At 42.6% G+C, this 26,757-nt stretch overlaps 1 protein-coding gene across 1 annotated transcript; it reads left to right on the plus strand.

Moving 5' to 3' along the window:
- Window positions 1-3,749: 3,749 nt before the first annotated feature.
- Window positions 3,750-25,614, plus strand: iqub (IQ motif and ubiquitin domain containing; the record flags this gene model as incomplete). The annotated part of the gene is made up of 13 exons (XM_080437256.1): window positions 3,750-3,878; window positions 5,107-5,245; window positions 6,597-6,731; window positions 7,411-7,578; window positions 8,970-9,151; window positions 14,700-14,858; window positions 15,989-16,199; window positions 17,376-17,551; window positions 19,635-19,805; window positions 21,251-21,427; window positions 23,233-23,490; window positions 24,362-24,547; window positions 25,390-25,614. The coding sequence occupies 13 exons, from the start codon at window positions 3,750-3,752 to the stop codon at window positions 25,612-25,614; spliced, it is 2,316 nt and encodes a 771-aa protein (XP_080293382.1).
- Between the last annotated feature and the right edge of the window lie 1,143 nt (window positions 25,615-26,757).

Genomic DNA, 26,757 nt, shown 5'->3' on the forward strand with positions numbered 1-26,757 from the left:
AAACGTTAAATTGCAAAGCCGCGCTAAGAAGATGTTTGGTTTCCCCAAAAAAAAAATTAGTAGAGAAGCTTAGTCCAAAAACATCCTAGAACTCAACACAAATCCTCACTTTCTTTTCTCCTTATTAATTCTACCTCACTGAAGGTAGGATACTAAAGAAATTCTCACCTCTTTGGAGGTATGTTGCCGGTCGCACTAAACACGTCCCACTCACACTAAACAGGAGAGCATTTTTATATTTAGAGACTGACCTGCTTTCACCACGGCCAAATAAATTCAGGGAATGCAAGCCATGCCTGCCATATCACTGGCATATCGCAGATGGCCTGTTGTGATTGTGTATGCTGCCAGTAATAAAAAGAAAAAAACTAACCAAGCATTGTATGCGCGGGACTGTAGGCACCTGGTTGTTTCCCTTAAGTATAGTAGTGCAGTTATAGATATACCACTGGGCGTTTTTAAGCAGGGGTCTTTGTTATGTTGATCCCCACAGTCATATCATGAGCCTCCCTGGGCTTATGGTAGACTCACGCTCGTGGGTTTTGTCATCCATTGTTTCGTGGATGTAAAAAAATGAGCCTATGCTTTTTGCAACCCCCCATCCTTTTCCAATCCAAGACATATGAGATGATGGATTGTTGTCTGAAATTGAGAGTTAAGCGTCTCTTTGTTTGGTCCACACCAGGGAGTGTTTATGCCAGGAACATGATAGCAAACTGGGCATCGTAACGAGATGGGACCAGACACAATAGGCTGATGGAGAAAGCCCTGTTTACCTAAAGTGATTCCTCTGAAATCCTCCCTCTTCCCCCCAATGCGCCCACACCTTCCTTTGCAGTGGTGGACAGTAACAAAGTACATGTACTCAAGTACTGTACTTAAAGGACGACTTCACCCATTTTCAACCTTTTTCAATCTTTCAATCTTCATATATATACTCTGTGTCTCAGAGGTGCCTAGTGATATCATTTAATTACATTTTGTGTTAACAAGAGAACAACGGTTTCTATTATAGCATGTTAACTTTCCATGATAGAAAGCCTGTACTTTCTATTAGCTCTGATTCCCCATCGATGATGTCACTGGTAGGTAGGTTTCTGAACCGTCCAAAGCAGTTCAGAAACCTCTGTCTCCTCTGAGAGTGAGTAGACAAAAAGGGTACCATTTTATCATGAGCATTAGTGAGGACCATATATGAAGATAAGTTGAAAATGGCTGAAGTCCATCTTAAGTACATCTGGACTTTACTTGAGTATTTGTGTTTTTTGGATACAAAAGCAACTTTCACTTGTAGTTGAGTAACATTTGACCATGAGTATCTATCTATACTTTTACTGGGGTTGAGTATACTTTGTCCACAACTGCATTTTTGTTATATTTTCAATCACTTTAGAGAGATCAACCTATGATCACGTTTTGGGCTACAAACTTACAATAGATGCAGCTGCAGACAGTCCATGAGTCCAGTCTGGAGCATGGGGGTTCACTAGAAGATTAACATGGCTTTTGGGGAGGAGCCACTGTGTCGCATCCTCCACAAGGTTAACTGAAGGTGACCCCTGTGAGATCCGGGCTTTGTAAGCATAATTTCAAAAATAGCAGTATATATATATAATTCCACACATGTAGTGGCGGGCGAGGGAGTTGTACTTTGCGTACTGTAGCTTGATTGTTGATGATGATTGCATTTACTGCTCCCCCAACACATGGGGGGGAGTCAGTTTACACACACACACACACACACACACACACACACACACACACACACACACACACACACACACACACACACACACACACACACACACACACACACACACACACACACACACACACACACACATGCTTTTTAGTTTGAATCCTGAAAAGTAACAGTTTTGGACATAATGAGGTTTTTCCGCCTCAACAGGGACGAATAGTAAAATGTATTGCATTTTTGTCAATAAAATGATCTATGCTGGGCTGTGCAACGAATTGCACATGCAGGGATAACAAAAGTTTCCTGTGGGTTTGTAAATCCCTTTGAGAGACTGTAACAATGATTACAAATGATGTGCACGAGTAGAGTTGGTATAAAGTGGTGCAGTTACTTCAGTGTATACTTCAATGCAGTGAGTCTGCTGCCAAAGAGGCCCATGGTGGTCATCATCACTGAAGCACCACTCTGCCAGTGGATTCAAAGTCCCTGCAGTATAGAAACCCAGCACTTGACTTAACAACCACTCATGGCTACATTTCCTTCAGATGATTCTAAATCCTGTAGTAGCTCAGAGGCTATAGTCACGTTATGGTTGGCTTGTTAAGAGCCCTGGTGGGGTAATCAAACTTTTACATCCTTGATGAATTGAAAACATTGATAGGGGACCACAATGGAAACAAGTACCCAGGACTTTTTTTGTGTTATCCTTTTAGCCTAAATGTCTTACTGTATGTGTTGTTTTACATTTCTGACTAAAAAGGTATTCAATCAATGTCTGTCTGTCTGTCTGTCTGTCTGTCTGTCTGTCTGGGCTACCTGCCTAACAACCAACCATCCCTCTGGACTATATCATCCAGTGATGGAAGAAGTAGTCCGCTACTCAGTGGTGTAAAGTAACTAAGTACATTTACTTAAGTACTGTACTTAAGTACAATTTCGAGGTATTTGTACTTTACTTGAGTATTTACAATTTCCAATACTTTTACTTCTACTCCACTACATCTCAGAGGCAAATATTGTACTTTTACTCCACTACAATTATTTGAAAACTTTAGTTACTAGTTACTTTTCAGATATAAACTATGATATAGTGAAACATACATGAACCACTTTAGCCCTATTTTATACATAGGCTATTTGAAAATAGCAGATCTACAAGCTCACAACGCGTCGCGTTGTGAGCTTGTAGATCGGCTATTTTCAAATATTTAGTACTTTTACTTTTGGTACTTTAAGTACATTTTGATGCCAATACTTTTGTACTTTTACTAAAGTAATTTTTTTATTTTGGATTTTTACTTAAGTAAAGAATTTGAGTACTTTTTCCACCACTGCCGCTACTCACATGTTTTACTTAAGTAAAAGTATCAATACTGCAATATAGAAATACTAAAAGTCCCGTATTCAAAATGTATTTGAGTAAAATTACAAAAGTACTATTGGTATCATTCAAAATAATAAAGTAGGCTACCAAAGGTGCTCATCATGCAGAATGTCTCATTTCAAGTTTTCAAATGTATAAAAATCATTTGAAAATAGAAGATCTTGTGAGCTTGTAGATCGGCTATTTTCAAAAGGCCAACATATGCCTATATATAGGGCTGAAGTGGTTAATGTATGTTTTGTAATAATAATCAAAATCTACAAAGTAACTAGTAACTAAAGTTTTCAAATAATTGTAGTGGAGTAAAAGTACAATAATTGAATTTGAGATGTATGTGGAGTAAAAGTAAAAGTACTGAAAATGGGAAAAACTCCAGTAAAGTAGAAATACGTACTTGAGTAAATGTACTACTTACTTTCCACCACTGGTCCCGTTTGAAGTTACCATGGCAACATACACACACACACACACTACTGGTGGTGTGTGTGTGAGACACAACAAGCCACAGTTAGCAGCATGTTGCCAGTAGACTAAGTGGATACAACATTATTGATACTTTTACTGCGCTGCCTGTTTGATGATTGATTGATTGATTGATTGCCCATTCGCTTAGAGTTAATTCATTGTAGGCTACACCAGCGGACGCTATTTTTTGTCGAGGTGAGAATGTCCGAGCAAAGAAGAGAAAAGGGAGAACCAGATGATAGAACAGAGAACACAGAGCTAGGTTCTGGTGATCCAGTTCAGAACCAAGAGGAGCAGCAGAACCAGGAGTCTGGAATGAATGGACTACAGGTGATTCAACAACAACAACAACAACAACAACAACAACACACCTCTACAGCAGTGGTTCTCAAACTTTTTCATGTCATGGACCCCTAAATGGATTGCATTTTGCCCTGGACCCCCATCTGAAAAGGTTTTGTGCCAGGGACCCTCCTCCAAAGATTTGAGTTTAAAATGTTCACAAAAAAATTATAAAAATGAACACATCATATATGTGTATAGCTATTCACATTAAAAAAAATAGCAGATCTGCAAGCTCATAGCACGGCATGAAGTGACATATGAGCTTGTGAGCTTGTACATCTGCTATTTTTGAATAGTCAAACTATTAAATAATGGTGAAAGTAGTAGTTAAAATTAACAATTTTTTTTGCAGAGGACCCCCTCTGCAGAGGACCCAGACCGTTTTTAAATTGCTTGATTCAGTATTTAGATATTTGATATTCATTTTATCAGACACGCCCCCTTCCTCTACATACCCATTATAACTTCAAACTCCATTTTAACCATGTTAGATTCATCAAAAACATCCTTGGTTCTGGTGACTCACCCTGCCCTCCTAATACACGAGGGGCCGTGTTTTTTCAATTACTTTTTTCATTTATTTTTAATATATTTTTTGGAAAATGAAAAAAACGTAGGCCTAATACAATTTAAAAAAATCGAGAAAACACGGCCCCCTCGCGTATTTATTAGGAGGGCAGGGTGAGTCACCCGAACCAAGGACGGGTGTTTTTTATGAATCTAACATGTGAGTTTGAAGTTATAATGGGTTTGTATAGGAAGGGGGCGTGTCCCCTATCAAATATCTAAATACTGAATCAAGCAACTTAAAACTGTCTGGGGGTCTCACAAAAGCCTGAGTAGACGATAAAATGAAATAGGAAAGTGAAATATCCCTTTAAGCCCCCAGCACTCCTCTTTCCCTTCCTTGTAGCCTATCACTTATTTTTGATAGATGCTATAGTATAGTGCATTGGTTCTCTAAGTGTGGTCCGGGGACCCCCAGGGGTCCTTGAGGGTGTTCCAGGGGGTCCTCAGCAAAATGTCTTAATACAGCATCAGTCATTTTAACCCCTTCATCCATATTTTATACATTGGCTATTCAATAATAGCAGATATACTTCATGCCACGCTATGCGCTTGTATATCTGCTATTTTTGAATATCCAAAGAAATCTTAAAATTACACAGATGCTTTCCCGGTCTTAATGCCTTAATGGTAAACTGCATTGTAGGTGGACACGACCATCTTCCCACGTTCAGGTCAGGGTTGGGAACAGGCCGTTTCCCAGACCGACAATCATCCCAGAGACAGTGAAGGAGGAGAGGCACCTAAGAAAACATCTACATATGTTGGAAACTCTACAGCAACCGGTGAGATTTTCCCACCTCTGTAATCCACACAATGTAGACCATTATACACAGGATTACATTTTCTGAGGGGGTGTCCGTACGTCTCCTTTTGATATCCCCCCTTTGGTCATTCATATAAACTACTCAAAAAAAGTTTGGAAACGTAACTTCGGTCAATTATACCTCCCTGCCTGCAAATGGTACCAGGGCTGGCATCAAATAATGCGTGATCTGCGTAACGGAACACCAGCTTCACTTGCCCTATTGCACGGGCCTTATCCTGAAGGGACAAACGTGGCATCTTTCCATGGGGGCAGTGTTGCTGCTTGGAGCATACACAAACTCAACAAAGTTGCAGAACCCATGTTCAGGTGCCAGTCACTCACCTGTGAGGCAGTGCTGGCAGGTTGCTCAAAACAAGAGCGATTACCAACAGAAGCATATTGGGTGATTTTGGCAATTTTTTGGGAGGCGCTACCTCATTCCACGAATGTCCGATCCTTACAAGCTGTACCTCGTTGTAAAGGTGACTAATCAACGATAAACATGATATAAAACACAATACCAAATGGTAGTATTAAAGGGGAGACATATAATTGACCAAAGTTACGTTTCCAAACTTTTTTTGAGCAGTTTTCTATCGATTAGTCACCCCATGGAGACTTGAATTCATGGATTTGTTTTTGTTTTTGTCATTCCTAAGCCAATAATTTGATCCGGTCCGGTCCGCTGGTCATGACATTATTGGCTTAGGAATGCGACAAAAACAAAAAAATATCCATGAATTCAAGTAAAAAAAAAAAGAAAAAAGGTAAAATGGTGCATTTTATGTAGCGCTTTTATCCAAAGCGCTTTACATAGATTGTGCATTACATCCACCCATTCACACACACATTCATACACCGATGGCGGAGGAAACCATGCAAGGCACCAACCTGCTCATCGGGAGCAATTAGGCGTTCAGCGTCTTGCTCAAGGACACTTCGACACTTACTCTGGGGGAGCCTGGGATCGAACTGGAAACCCCCATCCGGCCACTCTACCCCTGAGCCACTGCCGCCCCAAGTCTCCATGGGGTGACTAATCGATAGAAAAAAACGTACTTTTTTGGGTGAACTATCCCTTTAATGCTCCCAAAAATATGTAGGCTATTTCTTCAGCAAAAAAAAAACACAACGTTTCGGCCTCTACGGCCTTCTGTCACAATTCAATGTGTCACATCACTATGAATAGTGATGTGACACATTGTGCTGTTTTCTCTATTTTTACAAATCAAACTCTGATTAAACAAGAATTAGTCACCACCACAAAACTGAGATAATAGCTCTGTTGTGTATATGTTCTCTTTCTCTGACAATGTGTTTGCCTGCAGTGAAGATCATCCTGGTGCCTGAGGGCCAGGTGATGACCATGGCCTTCGCCATTGGACTCAGCATTGAAGAACTGAAGCTCCACTTTGCTGAGGAACTCAAGGTTCCTGCAGAAGTCCTGCACGTTTCTTGGAACAGTAAGCTGTCAACTGTCACTAATACCGTCACTAATACCATCACTTTCACAATAAATGAATGAAGGGTTAAATTGCATCAGAATTTTAAATGGGATTAAAATAGCCAAAGTTTATGATTCCATCGCTGGGGCCAAGCATAGGATTTAAACCATCTAAATTTAACCATTCAATAGCCAGGCCACACAATAGATAGGATTAAAAACAATGTACTGTAACAGTAGTCAGTGAGAACCTGTCATTTATTTTACAAGCCTGGCTCTGTATGAGGTTACCGGTCCTGTGTGTGTGTGTGTGTGTGTGTGTGCGTGTGTGTGTGTGTGTGTGTGTGTGTGTGTGTGTGTGTGTGTGTGTGTGTGTGTGTGTGTGTGTGTGTGTGTGTGTGTGTGTGTCTGTGTGTGTGTGTGTGTGTGTGTGTGTGTGTGTGTGTGTGTGTGTGTGTGTGTGCGCGCTGACATTTTGCGAGAGAGAGGAAAGAAACACCATGACGAGTGCACAGGTGAACGTGTGTTCTCTCTCTCCTTTCCATGTTTTGTCAGTAAATAACTTTGAGAACCCACTGTCTCATAGACGACTGATGTCATGTCAGAGGCTGATCACATGAAGTCTTGAGATCCACATTGGAGTCACGGTGTTCCTATTGTGGATCACCAGATCCACACGGTTTCTTTTTTGTTACCAGGTAACGTGGTTGAGGATCACATGACCCTGATGGACCTCGGGGTCCAACCCAACGGGACCACCCAGCTGGAGCTGAGCTCCACGGACCCCCTTAACCACCCTGTCCGGCCCGCCAAACCCCAGCAGGACTACAACATGCCTGATGTCATCACTGTCAGGGTGCAACAAGGTACTGTATGATGTCATCACTGTCAGGGTGCAACAAGGTACTGTATGATGTCATCACTGTCAGGGTGCAATAAGGTAGTGTATGATGTCATCACTGTCAGGGTGCAATAAGGTAGTGTATGATGTCATCACTGTCAGGGTGCAACAAGGTACTGTATGATGTCATCACTGTCAGGGTGCAATAAGGTAGTGTATGATGTCATCACTGTCAGGGTGCAATAAGGTAGTGTATGATGTCATCACTGTCAGGGTGCAATAAGGTAGTGATGTCATCACTGTCAGCCAGGGTGCAACAAGGTACTGTATGATGTCATCACTGTCTCCCTGTACCCGACTTTGAGATCCAGGGTATTATATCTGGAAAGATGTCATATAAGACGGTGTCTATTCTTGCCTGCAGTAAATCCATACAGTGTACCATTTATATAGCATGTGCCATTTGGTGTGTTGTTGCTGTTATCCCAAAGCAAGTACCATTGTGCATGTATTTATAGCATGGGGGGGATAGAATCTCCTAAACCCATAGTGTGTCAGAGCTATGCTCTTAACATGGAGTCACGAGCTCAGGTCAGCATCAGCAACTCCAGTATATTGGCACTACAGTATGTGTGCATGCAAGATTCAAGAGGTTTTGAGCATCAACAACACGGCGTATGACTATAGCACGGCTTGTAGCTTAAGTACATTTTTAATATAAGATTGTTAACTAGACAAATCGTCTCTTTTGGGGGTCCCTGGCACAACATATTTTCATATGGGGTCCACGACTCTTAAGTGGTCTTTACAATGACCACGAACTGTATGACCACTTATAAAATATAGAAGAAAAAAATTTACTTAAGTTCAGATATAATACCTGAACGTTGAAGTTAGTTTTTTTCTTTTACTCTGCATCACATTCCTCTCTCTCTCTCTCTCTCTCTCTCTCTCTCTCTCTCTCTCTCTCTCTCTCTCTCTCTCTCTCTCTCTCTCTCTCTCTCTCTCTTTCTCTCTCTCTCTCTCTCTCTCTCTCTCTCTCTCTCTCTCTTACCCAGTTTCATCATCTGTTGATTTATGACATATTATTGTTTCCCCCCATTCCATTGGTTGTTTCTATTAGCATCTACATAGGAATTATATCAATAAACACATGTTAATTTTAGAGAAGTTGTCTGCCTTTTGATTTCAATGTATTTCCAATCAAATTTTTACCAACCTGAGATCATATTGTTTCAAGATCTCAATAGTCTTCATGAGTATGTTAATTGTCGAATGAATTATTTAATTCGCTTAATTCCATAATTTGTATTAACATATTTTATACAATTATTTTTTTTTAATATATTTAAAGTAAAATATTTTAAAGTATTCATATTTCCCATGATAAATATCATTATTGCTACACGCACACAGATGCAGAGCAGAACGAGTTCCAGGAGGTGGTGGTGGAGATCGAGCGTGCCACCCAGCGGAAGGCCTTCCTGGGCGGCTACAGGCACACGGTGACGGGGACAGAGTACCACCATGCTGCAGTGCAGACCGCGGCCAGGAGGCGGCCCGACAGGGGCGTGGCCGTCTTCAGCCGCGACACACAGGTACGCATGGGTTAAAAATGATATGTATTTGGCATATAATCTCAAAAAGATTTATCCAAGGACCCCCCCCCAAGCAAAGATTTGAGTTAAAAATGTTCGCTTTAAAAATAAATATATATATATATATATAAGATTTGCACACATTTTCACTATTTTTCAAAATATAGCAGCTCTACAAGCTCTTAGCACTCGGTGCCGCGCTATGAGCAGTGCCGCTTTAGACTCCACGGGGGCCCTAAGCATGATACGGGACACATGTCATGTTTCCCCCGCGCGCGCGCGATTTTTTTTGGCGGTTCTGGGCGGATTGGGCCCGTTTTTTTCGCGGTTCTGGGCGGATTGGGTCCGTTTTTTTCGCAGTTCTGGGCAGATTGGGTTTAAAAAAAAAAAAAAAAAAAAAAAAAAATTTTAATTTTTAATTTTTAATTTTTTTTGCGGGTAGGCGGGGCCCCACGCAAGGCGGGGCCCTACGCAGCCTGCGTAGTGTGCGTGTAGGGAGAAGCGGCCCTGGCTATGAGCTTAGTGAGTTAGACCTCACTTTGAGAACCAAGGGGTTAAAGTTCTCAGTCGCCACGACTGATTTCAGTTATGAGTTGAAATTGATCATCACAGTCATGAGTATTGTGGATTCCATAGAAGCCAGCATGTCTAATATGGAAGCACGTTGCACAGCGAATATGGCCGATCTGCGACACATTGAGAGCTTGTAGATTGGCTATTTTAGAAAAAAAATAAAATAATCAAGATTAGAGCATTTGAAGTGGTCAAACTAGCAATTATGTTTAGAAGCATTTTCCATACAACCCTAATGGTCTCGGATATTTCATAAACGCAAAGGTTAAAGCCTCAGTCTGGGATTTCTTCAATTGGTTGACAGTATGTAGTATGATGTTTTATTTTGTAATTATTGTCAAATACAATGTTGGCTAAAACCGATATATTATTTTCATGTCGGTTCGATACGGATATTGAATTTTAAGGCCAACATCGGCCGATACCGATATGATGACCGATAAATCGTGCATCCCTACAATAAAGCCATTTCATGACGACTTTTAAGTGTCTTGCTCAGGAACATGTATGCTGGGTGGGTGGGCCGGGGGGGAGGCTTATCGGTGAACCACTAATCTACGGCTCCCCCCAAATGTTTACTGGGACAAAAGGACCTTACAGTTAGCCTCCAAAATGTGCTGTAGATGTTAAATCAGTCCACACAGATTCCAACATTTAATCACAGGTAGGCCGGGTATTGTTTTTGGCATGTGTGCCGGCATCTCACAGCTATACGTGAATTAAATTCATTTCTTATAGCAGGTGTTTTTCATCACAGCCTTTTATTTTTTGTTTGACTTTAATCCCCTAGAATTTAGCATTTTATGGAATCCTATCACTTATCCATTCATCTGCATTCAGCCAGTCCAGTCCAGTGAATGCTGCTAACTGTTTGTGACACGTCAGGTGGGAAAGCAGCTTTGCTTTGACACACAGAACACGTTGCTACTCCTTCTTGGAACAGGATGCCGGCGGCGCTGAGCACATAATGGACGTAGGTGGACGTGCATTGTTACGCCCAAGCCTGGCGAAAGGAGGACGGTTATTGTGAGTCAGTGCCATTCTCGTGGATTCTCAGTCGCCACCACTGATTTCAGCAGTGGTGGAGAAAGTACTAAAATGTTTTACTTAAGTAAAAAGTATCAATACTGCAATGTAGAAATATATGTTGCAAGTAAAAGTCCGGAATTAAAAATGTACTGGGCAGCGTTGGAATGCACCTCGCCAGCCTGGAGCCGCTTTAAGCCGAAAAGCGTAGATCTACAAGCACCAGCCAGCGAAAGCCGCCTGTGTCCGCTCTGAGGAGCACTCTGGCCGGCCACTGTGCACCAGATTGTATGGTAGCACACTAGCATTGCATCAAATGCTAACGTCTATATACGCTAAAGCTAAACAAGCACACATGCTTGAGACCTGAGATATAACGTTTTTGAAAGCCTGCAGAGGATCTTCCGACATCTCATGACATTGTTGCTGCTATCATCCGGTTCAGTGAAATGTGCACGGCAATTTCTTGCTTCAAGGCATCGAAATCCCTGACTGCCCCTCCAGAGCATGGGAACCGCCCCTCCAGAGCATGGGAACCGCCCCTCCAGAGCATGGGAACCGCCCCTCCAGAGCATGGGAATCGCCCCTCCAGCCCCTCCTCTACTGTGAAATGCTCACATTTTGAAGAAACGCCCCTTCTTTGCCGGTTAAATGTATGACTGGTTACCCCGGTCAAAAAGGCATCTCACTGTGTCCATATTTCTGACCAGGGTACTTCATGGAGTCCAGTCTGGAGCTGTGTGGAACTCCATATTTGGATAAACCTGACGTCATATCTGATGAGGTGAGATTCTAATGCAGCTCGACGGCTTAAAAGCTGATTCCACACAGTGTGAGGAGCAGTAGCTTGAGAGAGAGAAACCAAACCAAAGAAATGGAGAAACTGTGTGATTCTGAGCTGAGGAGGATTCAGCAATACACGGTGGATGTAACTCTGGACCCTGATACAGCACATCCCAGGCTCATCCTGTCTGATGATGGAAAACAAGTGCATTGTGGAACTGGAAACGTAAAGAAGAATCTCCCAGACAACACAGAGAGATTCTCTACATGTTCCGGCGTCTTAGGAAAACAAAGCTTCTCCTCCGGACGGTTTTACTATGAGGTTCAGGTTGGAGGGAACACTGGCTGGGATGTAGGAGTGGCCAGTCTCCATCAACAGGAAGGGAGACATCATTCTGTGTCACGATGAAGGTTACTGGGCTATATGGTTGAGGAATGGAAATGAGTACACGGCTCTTGTTGGTTCTGACCGTGATGTCCTCCTCCCTGTAAGAGAGGAGATCCAGAAAGTGGGAGTGTTTGTGGATTATGAGGAGGGTCTAGTCTCCTTTTATGATGTGGAGACCAGAGTTCATCTCTACTCTTTCACTGGCTGCACCTTCACTGAGAACCTTTACCCATTCTTTGGTCCAGATGTAAACTATGCTGGTACAAACCCTGCTCCCCTGATCATCTCTCCTGTCAATCACACTGATATGAGGGCTAATCTGCATTTACAAGAGAATGTGTGAATTACACGGTACAAGAGGACGGAGCAAGCTGGCCTAGTGGCCTGTACTTGGGGCCGTGCATGTCAGGAACAATGCAAGTCGTTCGATTTATATTGACTATGCTCAGCCAATTCGTGAACTCGACGGTTTGGGTTGGCCAATCAGGGAACCCGATGCATACAATCTCCCGAACACACTGAGAATGTCTGCCTCTTTCTCAGACCTGTGTGCTGACAGATACAGATACTTGTGGTTTCCGAGAAACCACAACAATAATGCAATTACAATAAGCACACGCAAGAAGCTTCTAATCTAAACAATTACAAAAGCAAATATAGCTGCAATCAGCGATTATACGAGAGAGAGAGAGAGAGAGAGAGAGAGAGAGAGCCTCACTCATGGACACCTCAACCTATTGCCATTGACAGGAATCAAACTCCCGACCTTCGGACTCACAGGCTGAGACACTACCTGTACCGCTATAGCTTCGTCCAGGCTGAAGTTGTCTGTTGAAGATCATAAACTTTTGCCTTCTGTCATGAACCAAGCCCCTGTTTCAATAACACTAAGATCACTCGTTCACAAACCATTTACCAATTGAGAAATTGTACGTCTCCTCGGAACCGAAACTAGTGAAAGTAGCCGATCTACAAGCTCAGAAACACGTTGCTATCTGAAAAGTTGTGAGATTGTAGATCGGCTATTTTCAGAATGAAGTATGTCATACATTGAAAAAACATACTCTCAATTGCACATGAATTCATTGATACAGTCATGTTGTTTGCAATGCAATTCAAATACTGTATGAGGTCAGGCTTGAACCGGTGACCTTGTGGTTGAAAGGCAGATGCTGTAGAGAGAAGCCATTTGACCAACAGACCAGAACCAGTGAAAAAGGAGCTCACACAGATGATACAGTTTCACGCAAACAGCTGAAAAGTCCTGGGTTTAAGTGTTTTTCAAACTGCTCAAAATTGTGGACAATCTAAAGGCGGAGCTTACTGGTCAAAGTGATAGATATGTTCCTCATGAGTCATGAGTCAAGGCACATGTGTAAGCAAGTTTCATGGCTGTCGGCCAAACGAGGCATGACTCATGCCTGTTTGAAGTTTGCATGTTCAAGAAATTTGCTATAGCGCCCCCCTTTGGCCAATTGGAGTAAGATCGGTTTCAGTGATATTTGGAATGACCCTCTACATTACTGCAAAGTTTCAAAGAAATGTGTTAGGGCCTGAATAATTGTCATAAAACTGCAATTTTCATTGGCTCATTAAAGCTTAATTTTTTCACTTATGGAAAATCCGCCACTACACTTTTGTTGGCATAGGTCCAAAGTTTCGTGCAGATTGCTCAAAAATCCCAGGAGGAGATAGATTTGAACTGCTTTTCATATAATTCAAAATGGTGGGAGATCTAAAGGTCAGAGGTCAAAAGTCAGAGTGTGAAAGTTGTTCATCGTGAGTAGACGGTAGACGCATGTGTGTATCGACGTTTTATGGCTGTTGGTCAAACAGGGCATGAGTTGTACCTGTTCAAAGTTGGCACTTTCAATGGAGTGCTATAGCGCCACCTTTTGATGAAAGATTGTGAGATTTATTTCTTGATAGTTTTTCATGACACACTACCACAGGGGTCTTCAACCTTTTCAGGCCAGGGACCCCCAAACTGATGGGGAGATGGAGCAGGGACCCCCTACCTCGTAGGGTAGGGGGGGCTACCACATATATTGTATATTTATGTATACAATTGTGTTTTATATTGCCTGCTCCTATACGCACCTGCCCCAGTAGGTGTGCGGAAAAAAAATTCTCTACAAAATATGTATAAACCATGTTATTAATAACCATGTTATTGTGCATTGTGCCTCCATCTATCTGTTTGCTATGGATTCATGTTATGTTTAAAGACAATTTGACATTTTGGGAAAAATAATAATAATTCAAACAAAAATATTGTTTAATCAAACAACAATTTCGCGGACCCCCTGCAGTACCTCCGCGGACCCCCTAGGGGTCGCGGACCCCCTGTTGAAGACCTCTGCACTACCATATGGCCGAGTTTCGTAAAAAGCGTATGCACGGTTAAGTCAGAACTGCCAAAAACGGCAGGAGGAGAAGAAAAAAACTGCCAATATCAAGACGGCGCCTTGCTCTGTGCCAGAGCCTGGCCCCGTAATAACATTCCTGAACTGGTGCACTCGGGTGCAGAGAGAAGAGACTAGGGTAGAGCAGGAGAGGTAAGAAGAAAAGAACACACGATGCAAACAAAACACGGCGCGTTTCGAGCTTGTAGATCTGCTACTTTTGATGCTTTTGTGTGACGCTGTAGAATGATCAAGAAGAGCGCCAACTTACGAAAAAACACAAAACGTTTAAATATGGAAATAAGAGGTGTGTGTGTGTGTGTGTGTGTGTGTGTGTGTGTGTGTGTGCGCGTGCGTGTGTCCTCCCCTCCAGACAGTGATGGTGAAGACCCAGGCCCAGCAGGTCTCCCACAGTGTCTCCACTCAGATGACCAGCGTCGGCTGCTACGTCTCCTGCATGAAGGACAAGCTGCTGACCCCCACCGGCACCTATGTTACTGCAGCCCAGCTCCACAGCACTAGACTGGCCTCTGTGAGTAGTGTGTGTATAATACTATGTTACTGCAGCCCAGCTCCACAGCACTAGACTGGCCTCTGTGAGTAGTGTGTGTATAATACTATGTTACTGCAGCCCAGCTCCACAGCACTAGACTGGCCTCTGTGAGTTGTGTGTGTATAATACACTTTAGTAGCTTCTAACCTTCATCGAAAACAACTGATTTACAAGCTCACAACACGTTGTGATGCGACACGGTGTGAGCGTTGTAGATCGGCTAAGAGATTTGGTGTTTCATTGATTGATTGACGTGATTGATTTGCTACAGACCAATCAGAAGCCGCGGGCTGTTTTCTCCCGTGGGCACAGAGATATCTTTCCAGACTGTCAAGCGAAGTGAGAAAAAAAAAACGCAGAACGTAGCAAACAGGCTGGATCCCAGGCTAGCTAAACATTGCTCTCAAGACCCCTTCAGGATGATAAAGACCCCTCCGCTTCACATCTAATCATCCTGTCGGGTGTTTATTTCTCAACGATGACCGGCTCGCCGTCAATTATCCCTTGCTTATTCCATTCACACCCAGTACAAACATTGGCAATGTTGATTTCGTCGACTAAAACTATGACGAAAAATGTTCGTCGACTACCTTTTTTCACTGACGAAAACTAAATAAAAAAAGCTACAATGACTAAAACTAAGACTAAATATATTGACAATTTCATCAACAAATAAAAACTAGGCTAAAATGTAGGGAGGGACTAGAGATCCAGTAGAACCAAAAGGCAAGTCATTTTATGTTTGGTTGCGCTCGGGTGTTGCACTCTGAAAATAGCCGATCTACAAGCTCACAACGCGTCGCAGCGCGACGCGTTGTGAGCTTGTAGATTGGCTATTTTCAGCATGCAACCAAGTGTAAAATCAGGCAATACAACGCCATCAAGGCACCGCCAAAATCCATTTTAGTCGACTAAATCAACTGTAGATTTAGTCGACTAAAATCGTATATTTAGTCGGAGTCGGATGACTAAAATATGACTAAAACTAAATGGATTTTTTTTCAAAAGACTATGACTGAAACTAAATCAAAATTTGCTGTCAAAATCAACACTGCCCCCTGGCTCATCTTTTGTACACTTCTCATAACTGTTGCACCCCTCCCCCCCAGGTGATCACGCTGCAGAAGTACGTGCGGCGCTGGCTGGCCAAGTGTTGCGTGGACGAGCTGAGGGCGGCGAGGGACCGCCGGCTGGCCTGGATACACGTGGAGCAGCGGAGGAGGGAGGAGGAGAAGGAGGAGCGGATCAGAGCGGAGGACAGGCGCAGGAGGAACCCCAGGAGCAAGGAGGACTTCGCCCTGCTCTACAACGCCCTGGAGAGTAAGGAGAGGGGATTGCTACAGTATACTTTCCACAGTCACAGTTTGCACTCTCCACACACTCTCCACACACTCTCCACACACTCTCCACACACTCTCCACAGACGTTTACCACGGCACAAGGACCTTCCACAACCGCCGATCCCCCCCATATGCCCTTACGGTATATCAGTGGTTCTCAACCTTTTCAGGACGCCCCATTTTGTTTTCTCACAGAGAAATATTGTGAAAATAGCAGATCTACAAGCTGACAACGCTTCGCGTTGGGAAGCGTTGTAAGCTTGTAGATCTGCTATTTTCACACTTTTGGCTTCTTTCTTCCACTATTTGACAATTTGGCCAATGTTGTTTTTGTTTATTGATTACTTTTGATACAGTAATGGTATTTTTCTTCTTTTTTTTAGGTATTAAAAAGGTCTTAAAAGTCCTTATTGTCACTTCACTGTCATCTGGGGACGGCCCCCAAAATCATGTCGATGCATATGAACTATTTGCATCATTCCCGAGTAGGCCGGGGCCCAACAGGCACCTGTCTAGTTTATAAAATGGCAGTACCAAAAAAAAGTCACTATTTACCAAGGTTATTATAGTTAACGAAAACTAACGAAATAACGAAAGTTAAAAAACATTTTCTTTTACTGAAATAAATAAAAACGATAATTAAAGCAAATTTGCGCGGCAACCAACTGGAACTGCATTGTGCGTTTACAAAGCTAACTAAAACTAACTGAAATGATAGTCAAAATGCCCTTCGTTTTAGTTTTTGTAAATGTATTTGTATAAGCATTTTGGGTTGACGTGAAATCTTGATGCAATGTTTTTTTAAATTATTATCATTATTACACAATAATTATTCTGACCCTTTTGAATCCTGCACCTGACAAATAAGGTATGAAAAAAACTAAAACTAATACTAAAACTAATAAGAAATTTACTAAAAGCAGTTTAAGAAAAAATGTAACTAATAGAACGAGAAAATCGGGTCTAAAAACGAATTAAAGCTGAATTAGAAAAAAAATAATCAAAACAAACTAAAACTAAACTTTAATTGTGTGTGTGTGTGTGTGTGTGTGTGTGTGTGTGTGTGTGCGTGTGTGCGTGCGTGCGTGCGTGCGTGCGTGCGTGCGTGCGCGTGCGTGCGTGCGTGTGTGCGTGTGTGTGTGTGTGTGCATCACAGAGTGGAGGCAGGAGGAGCTGGAGCTCATCAACTCCACCCTGTGTGGAGCAGAGAGGAAGGCAGCTCTGTGTTCTCTGCTGGAGCAGGAGACGCTGCTCATCTCCTCCATCGGACGCCACCGCCTCCTCGCCCACGAGAACAACTACGACAAGGCCGTGCACGCCTTCCTGGACAAGGTCAGAGGTCACTCTATGACGAAGTAGAGATGTACCGATACCATCTCTTCCTTCCCGATACCGATTCCATAACTTGCGTGTCGGTCGATACCGAGTACCGATACGACACCAGTGTGTCATTTAAAAAGAATCTAGGACACTTGGCTTTCAAAGTGGGGTCCAGGGATTCTCTGGGTTCCTTGAGGGGGTTCCAAATAGACCCTTACAGGTCTGTAACTCTGAGAGTTACAGGTCTGTAACTCTCTCTCTGTAAAGGAGACTCTTTGTGTCTCCTACCGGAACCACTGCCGGTCATCAAATTATTGGCTTAGCAATGTGACAAAAACAAAATAATATCCATGAATTCAAGTCTCCATGGGGTGTGTAATCAATAGAAACTTTAACCACTAGGGCTAGGCCATCGTGTCCCCCCCCCCCCGGCCCAAAAACAGTTCAGAACTGTAATGTTCATGGTCAGAAATGGCTTCCCTCTCCCTCAGATGGTCCCTGGGGCGGTGAAGCTTTCTCTTTACGTCTAAATGTGAGCTTGCGAAGTAGCAGGATTGCACAATGCAGGCTCCACATTTTCCATGGACACATTGTTGATCACATTGACTCACTCGAGTCATTTACCTTCTGCTGCGCTTCCTTTCATCACATCTGAGCTGACCAAAAAAATGAGCATTTTCCTGATCTGCTTTGATGGCTATACCCTAAAGCCAAGCCCTGCTGGTGCCCTCTGTAGTGTTACAGTGATTGTGTCCTCCATTATGTCCTTCCACTCCACTCCACACACTTTCTCTCAGCGGTCTGGAACCAACCATGTCCACCACCAGGCTTTTCTACTCAATTTAAACATGTGTGTCCGGATATACAGAAAGAGTCGGCTGCATTTGACTGCACATCTTTCTTTTTCTGGGTGAAAATTGTGGCCTCTTTCTTCCCCCTTATTGGGGACATCCAGGAGGAACAGTATAATAGCCTCTCTCTCGGATTAGGTTTTCAAACTCTAAAATGATTTGTCCTGAGAATCTGGTCCCCTTGTTCTTCTAGACCTTCGTTAGCGTCTGGGCTGTCCGTTAGCACTCCAGCTACGAAGAGGCCAACATCATTCCCTCCGTCATCTCTCTCCTTTCTTAACCCATTCAATCCAGGAACGCATCTGTGTCATTTTAAGATTTCTTTGGCTATTCAAAAATAGCAGATCTACAAGCTCATAGCGCGGCACCGAGTGCCACGCTACGAGCTTGTAGATCTGCTATTTTTGAAAAATCGTGAAAATGTGTGCAAATCTTTGAATATACAGTATATATATACATTTTTAACTCAAATCTTTGCTTCTGGGGGACAAATACATATCATTTTGGGGGGTCCTTGACATGAAAAAGGTTTGAGATCCACTGATATAGCAACATAAATAAAATAAATTTAAAAACTGTTAGGATTTAGAAGACATTTGTAGAATCCCCAGAAGCGAAGATTTGAGTTACAAATGTGCGCTTAAAAAAAATATGTATTCAAAGATTTTCACAATTTTTCACGGTTTTCAAAAATAGCAGATCTACAAGCGCGCAAATGTGCAAACAAATCACTATATAAGCCAATAGATGGCGTGCGTTGCGTTGCCAATTTAACAAAACATTTCCATGCATGCAATAATATACAACATTATACACAAGCATAAATCAACATGAACTCAAAATAAACGAGAAAGAAGGAATTACACATCAGGAGATTAAAAGAGATTTATGCCACACAAGCATCATGTGCTGTCTGCTGCCAGAGTCTATTATTATTATACAGTAGGTTCAGAAAGCATTCTTGTAAAGCACCCGTCCATGTTATATAACACCCCTTTTCTTTTCCTATACAGCCTACAGTAATTCCCCTCTTTTCATGTTGAATGTCTGGATCAGTTGTTCATTTTCTATTTGCATCCTTTTAATGTGTAACTTCTCTCTACAGCACTTTGTGACTTCTGTTTAGAAATGTGCTATATAAATAAAGTTATTATTATCATTATTATTATTATAAGAACCACCAACCACTGTGTAATATCCAGTATATCTACTATGTGATTGTATATGTCTGGTTGTTGGGACAGTGTGCGGCCCCCAGGAGGTGGTGTGCACTGGACGGTCAGACGACCCAGATGGACACTCCGTCCACCCTGCGGGCCAAGGAGCTCAGAGACCTGTACACCAGCCTGACCCTGACCTCCTGCAGCCAGGAGGACCGGCTGGACGCTCTGCTCACACTCAAACACACTGTCAAAGTAAGACTGTTGTTCACACTCAAACACACTGTCAAAGTAAGACTGTTGTTCACACTCAAACACACTGTCAAAGTAAGACTGTTCACACTCAAACACACTGTCAAAGTAAGACTGTTGTTCACACTCAAACACACTGTCAAAGTAAGACTGTTGTTCACACTCAAACACACTGTCAAAGTAAGACCGTTGTTCACACTTAAACACACTGTCAACGTAAGGCTATTCACACTCAAACACACTGTCAAAGTAAGACTGTTGTTCACACTCAAACACACTGTCAAAGTAAGACTGTTCACACTCAAACACACTGTCAAAGTAAGACTGTTGTTCACACTCAAACAGTAAACACACTGTCAAAGTAAGACTGTTGTTCACACTCAAACACACTGTCAACGTAAGGCTATTCACACTCAAACACACTGTCAAAGTAAGACTGTTGTTCACACTCAAACACACTGTCAAAGTAAGACTGTTCACACTCAAACACACTGTCAAAGTAAGACTGTTGTTCACACTCAAACACACTGTCAAAGTAAGACTGTTCACACTCAAACACACTGTCAAAGTAAGACTGTTCACACTCATTAACACATTGATTGCCAAGATCGCATTGATGCGTTCTTTCAAATCCATCGCTTGCATGCCAGCAATTCAAAAGAACGCATTGATGCGTTCTTTTGAATTTTCATTGTTTAATCTGTGATCGCACGGCTCTGTTTATTTCTCATCAGCACTTTCGTTTTCCACTTACATCACACTCACCCGGAGCCGGATGTATAACGCAGATTTCATTTCCGGGTCACATTGTTTTTCTCCGGTCATTTTCGGCCAGAATAGGGAAAAACACGTTTTTTCACACGGTATAAAAAACGAACGGACAGCTCAACTTCTATTTTCTTTGGTCTGGGTGACTAACAGTCATCGTCGTCGTGTATCACATCGTTTTCAGGCCGATCAGCGGATCAGGGATTGTCGAAAACATAACATCCGGTGAATGACCGGATGTGACGTGGGCCTGTTTGGGAGGGAGCGAGCGAGGTGATCAATGTGTGGATTTGCTGCTCTCTACTGGTGGAACTGTCGTATGTGCTTAACACCACAATCAGAGAATTTATTTGAATGAAAAATTACAATATAAAAAAATAAAAAACACGCAGATTGCTGGCACAGGGGTGAGTACATTATGAATAAACTCTGGCAGTCAATGTGTTAAGGATAAACAAGTGAAATTGGAAGTGATGACAAAGAAATGAGCAGACAACATTGTACCTGGAATACTATAAAATTGAAGCTGATAAATGGGGTTTGGCTGAAATTGGCAACCCACCTGAACATTTATTTTCTGTTTATTAAAGAGCTCGAGTGACAGGGAGACTCCTGTTACTGAACAAACCTTTTAACAAAACCCTTTTTGTTTTAACAAACCTTTAATGGTGGACATACAGGAGCATGACTGTAAGCTGACGCGGGACATGGTGGAGTTGATTGACAGGGAGGCGGACCTAATGATGAGAGGGGTGAAGAAGACCGATCTGGAAGGGCTGAGGAAGAGGATCTCCACACTCTTCCTCCAGTACATCAAGACACCCACCTTTAACCCCGAGGTGGCCAGATGGCTCAAGGTACGGTATACAGTATACTGCAGGGGTCTTCAATGTTTTTCAGACCAAGGACCCCTTAGCTTAGAGAGAGATGAAGCAGGGACCCCCCCCACCCCCCCACTACATATTGTATGAGGAAAAGATTTGAGGTAAAAATGTTCGCTTTAAAAATACATATATTCAAAGATTTGCACACATTTTCACGATTTTTCAAAAATAGCAGATCTACTGTACTTGGTCTGCTCTATTTTTTTCCTCAACACCAAACCTCTTTGACGGAAAATAGCCGATCTACACGCTCGCTGCTAGGCGTTGTTTGACTAAAGTTCTCCGCAGAATAGGGATGCTAGGGTTCAAGTGGTTGAACCCTAGGGGTCCTGGACCACCCGTTGAAGAACCCTACACAGTATCACTGGTTCAGGTCGTCCAAATGGACACTTACGGGTCTGTAACTCTGAGACTTCTGTAACTATGTAACTCTGGGTCTGTAACAAATGGAACCAAATGGACCCTGTTGATTAATTGAATACATGGGACCACAATGGAAACAAGTCCCCAGGACTTTTTGGTGTTATCCCTTTAGCCATAAAGGGATAGTTCACCCCCAAAATGACTTTTTTTTTTCTCCTATCGATTAGTCACCCCATGGAGACTTGAATTCATGGATATTCTTTTGCCAATAATTTAATGACCAGCAGCGGTTCCGGTAGGAGACACAAAGAGTCTCCTTTGTGTCTCCTACCAGAACCGCTGCCTACTGGTCCGCCAGTCATCAAATTATAATGCGATAAAAAAAGTGAAAAAAGTATTTGTTTGGGTGAACTATCCCTTTAATGTCTGACTGTACCTCGTGCTGTTTACATTTCTGACTAATAAAGTATTCAATCAATCAATCAATCAAACCCTTACAGGTCCATTTGGTTCCATGTGTACACTCTCAGAGTTAAATAAATTTAAAAAAAAGAATTAGAGCAATAACAGACTACACAGTATGTGAGAGGGTGTTTATACATGTATCACATGGCATCTAATTAACTTATATAAGATCTTACATTGTGATAAGTGGAGACATTGCTATGCTAGCTGGTACACATGATACTGACATGTTTTAACACTTAATCCTATTAACGTTTGGATTTCACGCTCGTGTAGATTCTGTTCCCATTTTTAATTACACCCAGAACATTCAGTTTTAATCATTTATGCGCAATGATGTAAAGTAACCAAGTACATTTACTTAAGTACTGTACTTAAGCACAATTTGAGATATTTTTACTTCACTGGAGTATTTCCAATTTCCAATATTTTTACTTCTACTCCACTACATCTTAGAGGCAAATATTGTACTTTTAGTTCCTAGTTATTTTGCAGATATACATGATTATATTATAAAACATACATTAACCACTTTTGCCCTATTTTATACCTTGGCATTTGAAAATAGACGATCTGCAAGCTCACAGCGCGTCGCAATGCAGCGTGTTGTGAGCTTGTAGATCTGCTATTTTCAAACATTTAGTACTTTTACTTTTGGTACTTTAAGTACATTTTTATGCTTGTACTTCTACTCAAGTACATTTTTAATTCCGGACTTTTACTTGTAACAGAGTATGTCTCCATTGCAGTATTGATACTTTTACTCAGATATACTAATAGCAGATATACCACGCTAGAAGCTTGTATGTCTGCTATTTTTGAATAGCCAAAGTATAAAATAATGGTTAAAGTGGTTACACAGATGCGGTCCCGCGGTTTTAATGGGTCAAGTACAGTACAGTACAGTACTCGAGTAAATGTACTCAGTTACCTGCCACCGCTTGCTGCAGGTGCCCAAGGACCCGGCCGCCCGCATGAAGGAGGAGAAGAGGTACTACTGCCATGGCTGTCGGCGCTACCTGCCCTCCACCCACTTCTCCCTGACGGCCACGGCCCGCCGCGTGGCCGGACAGTGTCGGCAGTGTGGCGAGCTGGACAACCAGGCCCGCCGGCGCCAGGACTTCTCCAAGTACCACGCCGTCCTGGAGAGGCTGCGCCACGACGAGGAGCTGCTCACTACGGACACCGGCATCACCTACCTGCTGCAGGTGTGTGTGTGTGTGTGTGTGTGTGTGTGTGTGTGTGTGTGTGTGTGTGTGTGTGTGTGTGTGTGTGTGCGTGTGCGTGTGCGTGTGCGTGTGCGTGCTGCGTGCTGCGTGCAGCTTCGAATGGTGTAAACCAGTTGTTCTCAAACTTTAATGCTCGCGACCCAACATAGATATTTGATGTTTCTCCGGTACCCAAACTAGTGAAAATAACGTAGATCTACAAGTGTCGCTGGAATGTCTTTTTTTCTTCTTTTTTTAATGAAAAACATTTTTTTATTTCTGAAAATGTTGGATTATTATTATGTTTTGTTATTTTTTTAAAAGAAATTCAAATAACGATTAAAACGCGAAAAAAGGGATGTTTACTCGTGACCCATAAAAATGGGTCCGCGACCCAAAACATGCGGGTCCCAACCCCACTGTTTGGGAAACAATGGTGTAAACCATACAATGGTTGTATACGCTATACACTGTAAACCATTGGTTCTCAAAGTGGGGTCCAGGGACCCCTAGGGGTCCTTTGGGGGGGGGGGGGGGGATACCAGGGGGTGCCCAGCAAAATTAATGAATAGTGTCACAATCATTTTAACCACTTTAACCATATTTTATACTTTGGCTATTAAAAAATAGCAGATCTACAAGCTCATAACGCGGCACTCGGTGCTTGTAGATCTGCATTTTTAGATCTTGTAGAGCTTGTAGATCTGCTATTTTTGAAAAATCCCTGGCACAAAATAGTTTTGAGATGGGGGGGGGGGTCCGCAGCCAATTACATATCATTTTGGGGGTCCTTGACATGAAAAAGTTTCAGAACCACTGCTGTAAACCATACAAACCCTGTTTGCCTCCTTCTGTGCCACATCCATCCTAGGAGAAGGACGTGTGCCACCTGGTGGACGTGGTGTGGGGGTGCCAGTCGGCGCTGTGCGCCTGCAGGGACCTCCATGAGCTGCTGATGGTGCGCTGGGACCGGCGGAGGGACTGGAGCCCCTGGAACTGCATCCTGCTCACCAAGGACGAGGCCGCAGCCCACCGCCAGCTGGACGATGTCAGCCAGGTATGGCACACAGCAGGATTCGATGGATTCGAACCACCATGATGGTTCGAATCCACCGTGGTCAGGGGTGTACTGGGGATTTTTTAACTAGTGGAGCGTTACGTCACGATAATAACCTTTTAAATATGTAGGCGGCCTATTTATTAACTCACACATTATATATCTCTGCTGTCCGGCAGAAACCAACTCCAACATGTTAATTTTTCAGGAAATGACAAAAACAAAAAAAAAGAGTTGGGAGGTTTTGTTCATCATTGATAAGAACAGCTGAATGGACCTCCAAGCTCACAATGAGGTTGGAGGTCAAAAGGGGGTGGAGCTTGGAGTCAACAAAACCAGCTAACTCCACCCCCCTTTGGTGGAGTTAGCTGGTTTAGCAGAAAGTTTGAGGATCCAATGGAGTTAGCTGGTTTTGTCAGAAGCGCTTTTTAATACTTTTCATTGCTTCAATTTATTTGTAATCAACACACAGACGTAAAGGGTGTTCAATAGCACTGATTTATGGAAAAAAATGCAAAAGCGGAAAAATGTAGTTAGCTGGTTTCTGCCGGACAGCAACGACATACTGTATCAAATTGTATTCTAATATTTACTTGCACAATGTGGATACTGTTGTCATTATGCCTTTACCTTGCAGACGTCACCTCTTTAAATTTAACATTTTCATGAATCCATCAGCCACTGTTATCCAAACACGTGCCTTGCTCAGGACCACTTTAACAGATATATTTTTTAGCCTGGACAGAAAGGTCATAACAAGTGGGGATTTAACTTTTCCGTACTCGGGTCTCCGTGTCCCCCCAGTATGAGAGTTGAAGTGTAGTGTCCGTTGTTGCCTGCAGGCCTACGGGTTGGCGTTGGTGCAGAACGTGGAGCATAAACACACCATGGCCAAGAGATACTTTGCCCAGATCCCCGTCATGGCCCGCTACCTCCGCAATGTGGAATCGCAGCCCGTCGCCCGCGGCAACCAGCTGGTATCCAGGCCCATCACCACGGAGACAGACAAGCCCCCCCCCACCACCAACGCTGTGTCGTTCTCAGCTCACAATAAAGCAGGACTGTGATTTTAATAAACTCTGAGACCAAATCATTTTTCATTCCACTTTCTATCTCTGGCCCTCTCCTCTCCTCTCTTCTCCTCTCCTCTCCTCTCCTCTCCTCTCCTCTCCTCTCCTCTCCTCTCCTCTCCTCTCCTCTCCTCTCCTCTCCTCGAACTCAGATGCTCTCAGAAGCATTGCCTTTATTTAAAAAAATAATGTAAATAAAGCTGATGATTGCTTTGAGTTTTGACTTTATTTGATTGCATTGGCTTACTGCTGGAACGTGCACATATTTCAGAGATGGACACAAACATTCTTGACATACTTTTCATCAGTTTTTACCAATTACAGACAGACACACACACACACACACACACACACACACACACACACACACACACACACACACACACACACACACACACACACACACACACACACACACACACACACACACACACACACACACACACAAGAAAATAATTGCACCACACCAATTACACCTTAACCCATTCAATCCGGGAACGCATCTGTGTCATTTTAGATTTCTTTGGCTATTCAAAAATAGCAGATATACATGCTCGTAGCGCGGCACTGAGTGCCATGCTACGAGCATGTACAATGCTTGTAAAAATGTTAGCAAATCTTTGAATATATATATTTTTTTGAGCGAACATTTGTAAAATATTTTGTTCCAGGGACCCCCAGAAGCAAAGATTTGAGTTACAAATGTTCGCTTTAAAATATATATATATATTCAAAGATTTACACACATTTTCACGTTTAAAAAATAAATAGCCCAAAGTATAAAATAATGGTTATAGCTCAAATCTAAAATGACACAGATGCGTTCCCGGACTGAATGGGTTAATATCTGACAGACTCTCCCATACATGTATTTCAAAGATCAGCATCAGAGGTCTAAGGCAGACCGCTTTGATCACAGCCAAAATAATCATAAATAAAACATAGAGCTTATCACACATTGTTAAGCCTTTTGAAAGCTGATTTTAGGCTGGCTTTTTTGTGGAAAAGTTCAAAGCATTTAAATTCGTTGTCACGGATGAGAAATTAACAGTGGAACGGAATGGGATTTAGTAATTAAAAGAATAAAGGGCAAGTGGCTGCTTTCATTTATCACTTTGTGACAAAAGATTGAATGGGGGA

The sequence above is a fragment of the Gymnoscopelus braueri genome, assembly GCF_963280865.1.
Source record: "Gymnoscopelus braueri genome assembly, chromosome: 9".
In the NCBI taxonomy this organism is placed as follows: domain Eukaryota; kingdom Metazoa; phylum Chordata; class Actinopteri; order Myctophiformes; family Myctophidae; genus Gymnoscopelus; species Gymnoscopelus braueri.